The sequence below is a fragment of the Homarus americanus genome, unplaced genomic scaffold (assembly GCF_018991925.1).
Source record: "Homarus americanus isolate GMGI-L3 unplaced genomic scaffold, GMGI_Hamer_2.0 scaffold30108, whole genome shotgun sequence".
In the NCBI taxonomy this organism is placed as follows: Eukaryota; Metazoa; Arthropoda; class Malacostraca; order Decapoda; family Nephropidae; genus Homarus; species Homarus americanus.
Window position 1 is genome coordinate 1,725,823 of NW_024748109.1, and position 12,253 is coordinate 1,738,075.

The 12,253-nt window shown below is 51.1% G+C and overlaps 1 protein-coding gene across 3 annotated transcripts in view; it reads left to right on the forward strand.

The window, feature by feature from the left end:
* Positions 1–12,009, forward strand: part of LOC121880191 (proline-rich receptor-like protein kinase PERK1) — an 86,582-nt gene extending 74,573 nt beyond the window's left edge. For all 3 annotated transcript variants that reach the window (XM_042387329.1, XM_042387330.1, XM_042387328.1), the window contains 2 exons: positions 4,884–5,039; positions 10,790–12,009. In XM_042387329.1, coding sequence (XP_042243263.1) covers positions 4,884–5,039; positions 10,790–11,335 — 702 coding nt within the window. In that variant the 3' untranslated portion in view covers positions 11,336–12,009. The remainder of the gene's footprint in view (positions 1–4,883; positions 5,040–10,789) is intronic.
* Positions 12,010–12,253: the final 244 nt, after the last annotated feature.

Consider the following 12,253-nt stretch of genomic DNA (forward strand, 5'->3'; position numbering starts at 1 on the left):
GTGAGACATAATAGCAGGGTGAGACAGATAATAACAGCAGGTGACACAGATAGTAACAGCAGGTAACACAGTAACAGCAGGTGGTAGGAGCACAGGTGTTATGTGGTGAGGTGGAGGTGGTGGTACTGCTTCTGTTATGATGATCGACGGCGGGTTATGTGGGTGTACTGCCCTGAGAGAGAGAGAGAGAGAGAGAGAGAGAGAGAGAGAGAGAGAGAGAGAGAGAGAGAGCAAAGGGAATGATAATATATTTTAGCATTATTAGAAGCGATAATCACCCATCACGCAGCATGACACAACGCAACACGACACAACTTATGACACAACGCAACACGATACAACATGACAACGCAGCATGGCACAACGCAACACGACACAACTTATGACACAACGCAACACGATACAACATGACAACGCAGCATGACACAACGCAACACGACACAACTTATGACACAACGCAACACGACACAACATAACAACACAAAGTACAACGCAACACGACAGAGTATAACACAACACGACTTCCAGCAACAGTTGATGCCCTGCCCTGCCCTGCCCTGACTTGCCCTACCTTGCCCTGCCCTGCCCTGCTCTATCTTGCCTTACTCTAAAGCACAAGTGCTCTACGGTTACTGAGGTGCTCTGCGGCTACCTTAACACTCTAAGGAAACACAACAGTGATTTGCGGTTATCGAAGAGCTCTGCTGTTATTAAGAGCTCTGCTGTTATCCAAGAGCTCTGCTGTTATCCAAACTCTGCTATTATCAAGAGCTCTGCGGTTATAAGAGAGAGGTACCTCCCGGCCTAGCGAACCTAAAGAGGTATCCGTTAAGCCTGCATGGGAGGGAGGGAGGGCTGCTCTGTCAAATGGATTGCGGTAAACTCACTTAACTTGGTTTACCGCGGTCTTAGGTTTCATTTTAAGAGTTCCAAAGTTTTATTGATGATGCTACGATCTGCGCTACGACCCCCTCCCAGTCTAATGTCCGTACCATCCTCCCGTCCGTCCGTCCGTCCATCCATCTCGTGTAATTTGGGTGTTACATTTAATTTGTGGATAAAGTGATGAACAATACATACATACATACATACATACATACATACATACAATATAAACCGTTGTATTGTACAGATAAAAATTTTCAGTTCAGTTTATTCAGTGAAATCGTCATACAAGTTAACATTGATCCAGTCATTTAAAATCAGTATGTATGTAGACAATGTAGGTATATAGTTCAGCATGTATGTAGACAATGTAGAGTAGTTCAGCATGTTTATACGGTGCTAAGGCAAGGACTGCTACGTGTAAACAAGAAAAGCTTTATATAAACAAGAAAAGCTTCATATAAACAAGGAAAGCTTTATATAAACTGGTAAAGCTTCACATAAACAAGAAAAAGCCATAAACAAGGAAAACGTCATATAAACATGGAAAGTTTTATATAAACAGGAAAAGTTTCATATAAACAAGGAAAGCTTTATATAAACAAGGAAAGCTACAGGTTATCATAATACTACAGTTGTTATGAAGAAAACTAAAAGCTATCGTACACGCGTTTCAGAATACCATGATGCGGTCGATCTTATAAGAAACACGAAGAAAAATTGCTATACGAACCCTTGTGACTAGTAGTGATCAGTAACCTACGCTCTTTTGCTCTTGATATGGTGGTGGTGATGGTCCAGGAGGTGGGTGAAGTGGTGGTGAAGAAGACTAGAGCTGACTGGTAACTCCTTAAAATGTACAAGTTTGGTCGAGGCCAGCATACAGTATAACTTCTCCCTCAATACTGCTTTCATGACCCAACTTATACTGTGTGTGTGTGTGTGTGTGTGTGTGTGTGTGTGTGTGTGTGTGTGTGTGTGTGTGTGTGTGTGTGTGTGTGTGTGTGTGTACTTTACCCCTTAATTATATTATTGTTTTACCTTCAATAACGTACTATAACTCGCAAGTACTATCGTATAATTGCGTACAGAAAACATTTAGATTGTAACACACACACACACATAAGTAGACAAAACTCTAACACATCCACACATTCTAACATACACATATTCGCAGTACCGATTTATACCACTTTAGGTACACATTCATCTGTCCACCATTGTCTCACATGTATCTACACATTCTCGAAGCCTACATATTAATAATATACCCATGTACCCTCGACACATATGAGCAATAACTTCTCTCGGTCGATATTTTCCTTCTATCTAAACTTTGATAACAGTCTAACTTAATTAAATCATTTACTTTCATATTACGACAAATTTATTCAATTTCAAGGCGTCTCTCTATCAACAACTTCTTACTCCCTACACCTGAGATAACGATGGTGGTGGGGTGGGCTGAGGGTAGTGGTGGTGTGGGGTGGGGTGGTGGTATGTGTGTAGTGGTGTGAGGTGTGTGGTAGGGTAAAGCGTGAGGTGCTGGTGGTGGTGGTGGGTGTGGGGTGGTATGGGAGGTGGGTGTGGTGGGTGTAAGGTGTGTGGTAGTGGTGTGAGGTGTGTGGTAGGGTAAAGCGTGAGGTGGTGGTGGTGGAGGGGTATAGTCCATACAGGCACTAACACAAGGAATGCTTAACACTAACGCGGTGAGGTACAGTATGTGGTGTTTCCTCATCGCTCACAACTCGCCGCTACATCCGTTTTATCACTCTCTTGGGGCACAGAACCTGAAGATAATTTTACGATGGTTTGAGAGATATGTTTAGTTTTTCTTCTCCATCTGATGAAAACTCGCTATCAGGTGGTCGTCCAGATTGACCGTAAATGTTGACGGCCAGGAAATCAACAGAAGCAGGTCCAGTCATTGGTTTTTCACGCGGTGATTTTGAAGATAAACTCTTAACGTTAAGTAACCTCTAAATCACACATGTTAGGGCGCCAAACTATATATCTGATCCCTGAAACTATAATATTTGCTTTTGGTAACTATATAAAGGCACTAGTGGTAAAATAAATGACTAATCTAGTGTCATCTGGCAGTCCCTCGCCGCAGCTGCCAGCCCTCGTGTCGTCTATTAATAAGTGGCGGTGCAGTACTGATCACATATTTCCCAGCGAACTGATTAACTGTCCTGTTCAGGGCTACCACCCATCTGGCTCCCGCCCCGGAGGTTGTGGCGTGTAATAAATCAACACAGGCTTAGGTACGGAAGTTATGGGCGTCTAGGAGACTGGCATGTGGCAGGACGGAAGATGGTGGGCGTGTGGTAGCTACACATGTTGTGGGCGTGTGGTAGGTACACATGTTGTTGGCGTGTGGCAGGATGGAAGATGGTGGGCGTGTAGGTACACATGTTGAGGGCGTGTGGTAGGTACACATGTTGAGGGCGTGGCAGGTACATGTGGAGGGCGTGTGGTAGCCACACATGTTGTGGGCGTGTGGTAGGTACACATGTTGAGGGCGTGTGGCAGGATGGAAGATGGTGGGTGTGGTAGGTACACATGTTGCTGGCGTGGGAGGAAGATGGGGGTGTGTGGTAGGTACACATGTTGGGAGGGCGTGTGGTAGGTCACACATGTTGAGGGCGTGTGTGGTAGGTACATGCTGAGGCGTGTGTGAGGTACACATGTTGAGGGCGTGTGGTAGCTACACATGTTGAGGGCGTGTGTAGGTACACATGTTGAGGGGTACACATGTTGAGGGCGTGTGGTAGCTACACATGTTGTGGGCGTGTGTGTGTGGTAGGTACACATGTTGAGGGCGTGTGGTGTACATGTGAGGGCGTGGTAGGCACACAAGGCGTGGTAGGTACACATATGTTATGGGCGTGTGGTAGGTACATTTTGAGGGCGTGGTAGGTACATGTTATGGGCGTGTGGTAGGGCACATGTTGTGGGCGTATGAGTACACAGTTGCCTAGTGTGGAGGACACATGTTATGGGGGCATGTGTGGCAAGTAACATGATGTTAGGGCGTGTGGTAGGTACACATGTTGTGGGCGTGTGGTAGGTACATATGTTATTGGTGTGTGGTAGGTACACATGTTGTGTGGGCGTGTGATAGGTACGCATGTAGGGCGTGTGGTAGGCACATGTTGTGGGCGTGGGTGTGGTACACATACAGGGCGTGTGTAGGTACACATGTTATGGGCGTATGATAGGCACATATTGGGGTGTGATAGGTACACATGTTATGGGCGTGGTAGGTACACATGTTATGGGCGTGTGGCAGCAGGAGAATATGATGAACTATATGACAGGAGACACTCCAGAGATGGGACTGGTGAGGGTGACAATAGTGTTATATATTGTAGCTTCATGGCAGACAAAAAAAAAAAAAAAAGAGAGAGAGAGAGAGAGAGAGAGAGAGAGAGACATCATCATCATCACACACGCTGAGCTGAGTGCCAAAGCCTGGACACGTCCTGACCATTGGTAAAAGGCCAGCCCTGCCTACTAACTTTCCTACCCACCTACTACCTACCCCACCACCTACCTACCTACCTACCTACCTACCACCTACCTTACAGCACCTCCAGGACCTGCAGACTACAGTGCTGTTAAATGTATGCATCGCCATAGGGAGGTGGGGTGGAGGCACGAGGGGGGTGTGTTTTGCATACATTCATAGATGAATAAAAAACAAGATGTTCACGAAAACTGTTACTTTGTTTCTCTCTCTTACGAAGTTAGGTTACGTTTGATTAAGATGTTAAATGATATCATTTGCTGATAATTTATATATATATATATATATATATATATATATATATATATATATATATATATATATATATATATACGTGTGTGTGTGTGTGTGTGTGTGCTTGTTACCTGTGTAAAAAAGTTTAAAAATGGCCCTCTCTCACTCCCTCTGTCTATCAGTTTGTCTCTCTCCATCAAACACCTGTTAACACGTGTCTCTCTACCCACAGGTGTATAACATGCTCATCACCACGCTCTTCCTGCTGTTTGTGCTGACCACTGTGGCCCTGCTCATCTTCCTGCTCATGAGACGACCTCCCTGCTGCCCCTGCTGCAGGACCCCATACGACACCTCTGCTTCGGCTACAGGAAGCAATGGTTCTCAGGTAACACCTTACCCCCCCGTCACCAGGTGTGTGTGTGCGTCTGTGTGTGTGTTAACCCCTAGTACAGAGACTTAGCCCCCCTGAGTACAGAGAGTTAACCCCTGAGTACAGAGACTTAACCTCCTGAGTACGAGACTTAACCCCCTGAGTACAGAAAGTTAACCCCCTGAGTACAGAGATTTAACCCCCAGGTACAGAGACTTAACCATCTGGTATAGAGACTTAACCAAATGAGTACAGAGACTAAACCCCTGAGAACAGAAACTTAACCCCTGAGTACAGAGACTTAGCCCCTAGTACAGAGACTTAGCCCCCTGAGTACAGAGACTTGAGCCCCTGAGTACAGAGACTTAACTCCTTACAGACTTATCCTTGAGTACAGAGAGCTTAACTGTGTACTGAGACTGAAACCCGTGAGTACAAGAGTTAACCCCCTGAGGTACAAAAACTTACCCCCTGTGTACAGAGACTTAACCTACTGAGTGCCCATTTAGTTTTTGAGTAGGTATGACACCACCACCACCACAATTACCATCAGCCATCCCACCACAGCTCCAACCACTATCCCCTACCACCACAAGCACTACAACTACCACCACTACTACCACAATAACCACTATCTTCCACTACCATCACCACTACTACTATCACTGGTAAAGTACTAGGGAGGCGACTGACGATGTACTAGGGAGGGCTGGTAAAGTACTAGGGAGGGCTGACGAACTACTAGGGAGGGACTGGTAAGAATACTAGGGAGGGCTAACGAACTACTAGGGAGGGGCTGACGAAGTACTGGGAGAGGGGCTGACGAAGTACTAGGGGAGGGGGCTAACGAACTGGGAGGGGGCTGACGAAGTACTAGGGAGGAGCTGACGAAGTACTGGGAGGCTGACGATGTACTAGGGAGGCTGGTAAAGTACTAGGAGGGGGCTGACGAAGTACTAGGGAGGGCTAACGAACTACTGGGAGGCTGACGAAGTACTAGGGAGGGCTGACGAAGTACTAGGGGAGGGCTGACAGTACTAGAGGAGGGCTGGTAAGAGTACTAGGAGGGGTCTGCGAATGGTATTTAAAGTTGGAGGTTTCTATCGTGAGAGTAAACCAGGTCACCAGGGTCATACGCCCACTACCCGAAATTAGGTCAAACATGGGTGGGAGGAGGAGGGAGGAGGGAGGAGGGAGGCTGGGGAGGGAGAGGAGGGAGGAAGGGAGAGGAGGAAGGAGAGGGAGGGAGGTAGGAAGGGAAGGAGGAAGGAAGAAGAGGGAGGAGGAGGGAAGGGATAAGCAGAAAAGAGGAAATTTGAGGAAGGATAGAAGTATGTACAATGGGAGAGAGGGTCAAACGTGCTGGGAGGCAGGCTCGAAAGAGAGGATGTAGAGGAGTGGGAGGGTGGATGAAGGGAGGAGAGAGGAGGGAGGGAGGATGAAGGAGAGAGGGAGAGGGAGGGAGGAAGGATGAAGGAGAGGAGAGGTGGAAGGGCGGATGAGAGAAGGAGAGGAGAGGGAGGGAGGAGGATGAAGGAGAGGGGAGAGGTGGGAGGGGAGGATGAAGGAGAGGGAGAGGTGGAAGGGAGGATGAAGGAGGGGGAGGGAGAGGAGAGGGAGGGCGGATGAAGGAGGGAGAGGAGGGAGGGCAGATGAAGGAGAGGAGAGGGAGGAGGGAGGATGAAGAGGGAGAGGTGGGAGGGGAGGGATGAAGGGAGAGAGGGGGGAGAGGAGGGAGGGAGGATGAAGGGGAGAGGGAGAGGTGGGGAGGGAGGATGAAGGGAGAGAGGAGAGGTGGAAGGGTGGATGAAGGGAGAGGGAGGTGGAAGGGAGGATGAAGGAGGGAGGGTGGAAGGGAGGATGAAGGGAGGGAGAGAGGGGAGGGAGGAGGATGAAGGGAGAGAGGGAGAGGAGGGAGGAGGGAAGGATGAAGGAGAGAGGGGAGGGTGGAAGGGCGGATGAAGGGAGGGAGAGGAGGGGAGAGGGAGAGGGGAGGAGGATGAAGGAGGGGAGAGGTGGGAGGAGGGAGGATGAAGGGAGAGGTGGAAGGGAGGATGGAGGGAGAGGAGGAGGGCGGATGAAGGAGAGAGGGAGAGGAGGAGGGCGAATGAAGGAGAGGGAGAGAGGGAGGGAGGATGAAGGAGAGGGAGAGGTGGGAGGAGGGAGGATGAAGGAGAGGGAGAGGAGGGAGGGAGGATGAAGGAGGAGGGAGAGGGTGGGAGGGAGGATGAAGGAGAGAGGGAGAGGTGGAAAGGGTGGATGAGGAGGAGGGAGAGGGTGGAAGGGTGGATGAAGGAGAGGGAGAGGTGGAAGGGAGGATGAAGGAAGGAGAGGGAGAGGTGGAAGGGTGGATGAAGGAGGGGGAGAGGTGGAAGGGAGGATGAAGGAGAGGGAGAGAGGTGGAAGGGAGGATGAAGGAGGGGAGAGGAGGGAGGGAGGATGAAGGAGAGGGAGAGGTGGGGAGGGAGGATGAAGGAGAGGGAGAGGTGGAAGGGTGGATGAAGGAGGAGAGGTGGAAGGGAGGAGGATGAAGGAGGGGAGAGGTGGAAGGGAGGGATGAAGGAGGGGAGAGGGAGGGAGGGAGGATGAAGGAGAGAGGGAGAGGTGGGAGGAGGATGAAGGAGAGGAGGGTGGAAGGGCGGATGAGAAGGGAGGGAGGGTGGAAGGGCGGATGTAGGGAGAGGGGAGAGGTGGAGGAGGGAGGATGAAGGAGAAGGAGAGGTGGGGAGGAGGATGAAGGAGAGGGAGGTGGAAGGGAGGATGAAGGAGGGAGAGGTGGGAGGAGGAGGATGAAGGAGAGGGAGAGGGTGGGAGGGAGGATGAAGGAGGAGGAGGTGGGAGAGGGAGGGATGAAGGGGAGAGGGCGAGGTGGGAGGGAGGATGAAGGAGAGGAGGAGGTGGGAGGGAGGATGAAGGAGGGGAGAGGTGGGAGGGAGGATGAAGGGGAGAGAGGTGGGAGGGAGGATGAAGGAGAGGGAGGGTGGGAGGGAGGATGAAGGAGAGGGAGAGGAGGGAGGGAGGATGAAGGAGGAGGGAGGGGGGAGGGGAGGGGATCAAGGAGAGGAGAGGGAGGGAGGGAGGGATGAAGGAGAGGAGAGGAGGGAAGGAGGATGAAGGAGAGGGAGGTGGAAGGGCGGATGAAGGAGAGGGAGAGGGAGGAGGGAGGATGAAGGGAGAGGGAGAGGTGGGAGGGCGGATGAAGGAGAGAGAGATGGGAGGGAGGATGAAGGAGAGGGGAGAGGTGGGAGGAGGGGATGAAGGAGAGGGAGAGGTGGGAGGGAGGATGAAGGGGAGAGGGAGGGTGGGAGGGAGGATGAAGGAGAGGGAGGTGGGAGAAAGGATGAAGGAGAGGAGAGGTGGTCAGGAGGAGGATGAAGGAGAGGGAGGGTGGGAGGGGGAGGATGAAGGAGAGGGGAGGTGGAGAAAGGATGAAGGAGGAGAGGTGGTCAGGAGGATGAAGGAGGGAGGTGGGAGGGAGGATGAAGGAGAGAGGTGGGAGAGGGAGGATGAAGGAGAGGAGGGTGGAAGGGCGGATGAAGGAGAGGGGAGAGGTGGTCAGGAGGATGAAGGAGAGAATCTGGAATGGGTACAGGAAGAGGAGATGAAAGCCGTGGGAGAGCAGGTTAGGAGATCAGGGAGAGTAGAGCAGTCGTGTGTGAGAGAGAGAGAGAGTCAACACCCTTCTTGATAGTGACAATAAATAAAGAGATCGTGCACGGCCTGTGTCTCACCACGGCCTGTGTCTCCCACCACGGCCTGTGTCTCCAACACGGCCTGTGTCTCCACCACGGCCTGTGTCTCCCACGCCTGTGTCTCCACCACGGCCTGTGTCTCCCACGGCCTGTGTCTCCACCACGGCCTGTGTCTCCACCACGGCCTGTGTCTCACCACGGCCTGTGTCTCCATCACGGCCGTGTCTCCACCACGGCCTGTGTCTCCACCACGGCCTGCTCCACCACGCCTGTGTTTCCACACGCCATGTCTCCACCACGGCCTGTGTCTCCACCACGGCCGTGTCTCCACCACGCCTGTGTCTCCATCGGCCTGTGTCTCCCCACGGCCTGTGTCTCCACCCGCACAGCCGTGTCTCCACCACGGCCTGTCCCACCACGCCTTGTCTCCCCACGGCCTGTGCTCCCCACCTGTGTCTCCACCACGCCTGTGTCTCCCTGCACCTGTGTCCCACCACGGCCTGTGTCTCCACCGGCCTGTGTCTCCACCACGGCCTGTGTCTCCACCACGGCGCGTCCCACCACGGCCTGTCTCCATCACGGCCTGTGTCTCCACCACGGCCTGTGTCTCCACCACGGCCTGTGTCTCCACCACGGCCTGTGTCTCCACCACGGCCTGTGTCTCCACCACGGCCTGTGTCTCCACCACGGCCTGTGTCTCCACCACGGCCTGTGTCTCCACCACGGCCTGTGTCTCCACCACGGCCTGTGTCTCCACCACGGCCTGTGTCTCCACCACGGCCTGTGTCTCCACCACGGCCTGTGTCTCCACCACGGCCTGTGTCTCCACCACGGCCTGTGTCTCCACCACGGCCTGTGTCTCCACCACGGCCTGTGTCTCCACCACGGCCTGTGTCTCATCGATACAACCCATGAAAGAAAAAAAAGAAGGAAAGAGGAGGAGGAGAACAATGACGAAAAAAAAAGATAACGAAGAACAACAACAAAAAAACGGAAGAGGAAGAAGAGGTAGGAGGAGAAGTAAGGGAGAAAGAAGAACAAGAAGGAGAAATACACGAAAGAAAGAGGAATCAGATATACAGAGGAACATACGCAACATAGTGAAGAGAACACAACAAGATAATCAACTAATTGACTTGAAACTTGTTGACACTATCAATTCTTTTTTTCGGGGGGGAGGGGGGTGTTTGACGTCACGCTGCGAGGGCCATCACATCTCGGTGATTGCGTCTGGCCACACTAAGGGATGGGGAAGGGGTGGATATGGTTACTAAGGGTGAGGGGGTCACACTAGGGGGACATATATATTTATTAGGGGGAGGGGCATGTCAACTAGGGTGCGCCAACTACTGTATTAGGGGGCTACAACTACTAGGGAGGGGGCGCCAACTACTAGGGGGCCACAACTACTAGGGGGCCACAACTACTCGGAGATCACAACTACTAGGGGTACCAACTACTAGGGGGCCACAACTACTAGGAGACCACAACTACTAGGGTTACCAACTACTTGGGGGCCACAACTACTAGGGAGCCACACCTACTAGGGGGGCCATAACTTTAGGTTTAGGTTAGGTTTATGTTGTGTTGGATTAGTGTTAAGGTGTTTAATCTTATGGTGAAACAAGCTGAGGTCAATGTTACGGTGATCCTGAGCCTTTCTATTATTATCGGTATAAGATGAGTGAGTTCAAGTTGGTATTTGACCTTGGCATCCCTCAGGGCGATACTCGTGGCCAATGTGATCAGTTCAGCTCTCACGGTCCCTCCTGTACACCATGGAAACAAACAAACTAACAAACAGACAGACAGACAGACAGACAGGAGAGGACGATGTTATAGTTCCTCCAGTGGATAGTTACTAGAGGGTTCTGTGATGACGTGTGGTGTACTCGCATGATTCCTAATACTCTTGTTTCTCTTATAGGTGCATGAGCCATTGCACGGTGAGTCTAAATTATGTCAATAATTCATGACCCTTCCAGACATAATGTACTTTACGTCGTTTTCTGTTCATTCTTGTAGCGGTGTCGTAAGTACATGAGTCGTTAACTCTTATCTTACTCCCAACAGGCGGCGCACATCACGTACCTGACGGAGACTCACGGCATCGTGGTGAAGAAATGGATGAAGGACTCACCGCCGCCCTACGAGAGTCCCCCGGACTACAACAGCCTGTCCCCAGAGCTCATTATGGACGCCAAGACCCTACAGGAGCTGGTCAGCACCACCACCACCACCACTCAGTCACCTCACAACCCCACCACTTCCTCCTCCAGCCAACCCAGGTCCTCCTCGCCTCTCTGCACCACGCCCCTCTTCAGCCCCCCCTTCTGCGACTCTCCCAGAAGTCTCACTCCAACGGTGCACCAGGAGGGAAAGTTGTTAGGGGTGTTCGACAGACCGCCCTCACCCATCTTCACCTCACACCAACAGTATCCATCATCCACCAACTCCCACTGTCATCCATCAACGGCTGCTTACGTGGCATCGTCGACGGCACCCGCTACAGTGCCTTCTGCAGTGTATGGAGGACAGGCAACGCCCTCCCCCCCTGCGTACGAGAGCTTGCGGTTATATTCTCACGATGGAAGCAGAAGAAAAGAAGACAATCAGTGATAAGTTGTGACCACAATCACAAAGATCAATCTTTTATTTCCTTATCTCACTCCTTTCTCTCTGTCGGTGAACGATAGTATTAGTTCTAAATTAGTGTGTATACCATACTATGGAACCATTACCTAAGCTTCGTCAATCATCACCCGTAGGTTGAAGTAACTCTGGATTAATTTATAGGATAACAAAAACTGCAACGTTTATGGTGAAGTATCAAAATATTGGCCACTGGTGGAGAACAAATACTTCTCCAACTTTATTATTGAATGACGTAATACATTCCTACTCGACTCCCTTCAGAAAATAAAATAGGTTCTATGACATTACTTAGATTAGATGCCCACGGACCATTTACCCTTATAATTATATAGGTCTTTCAAAAGCCTATATGGACCAGTTACCAATTGGCCAGGGCGCTGAAGTGTAAATCTCAGGTTATGACAGTCCTTTACAATGGCTTCCTCTGGTGACGGCAGGAGACTCAGACCACTGTGTACAGAACGAGGTTGGGTGTCATCTTCCAGGCTTTGTACACCCACTCAGAACTGAGGTCCCCTACCCATCAATCCCTCGTCGACTGCCACTACTGCTAGCCGACCAACGAATACTGCTAAACGACCAACCACCACCCCTAGCCGACCAACCACCACTACTAGCGGACCAACCATTATTCCTAACCGACCAACCACTCCTACTAGCCGATCAACGAATACTGTTAACCGACCAAACACTGCTACTAGCCGACTAATCACCATCGTACACGCGTCGAGTACCACCACTCCAAGTCGATCATCACCATTGGGTCGTCAGTCTGCCACCTACCAGAGGGCCCACGACCAACGCCTCCTACCATGGGCTCTGGTGGACCATGACTGTGCCCCGGATCAACTCACCTGCCGTACCCCAGGAGACAGAGACAGA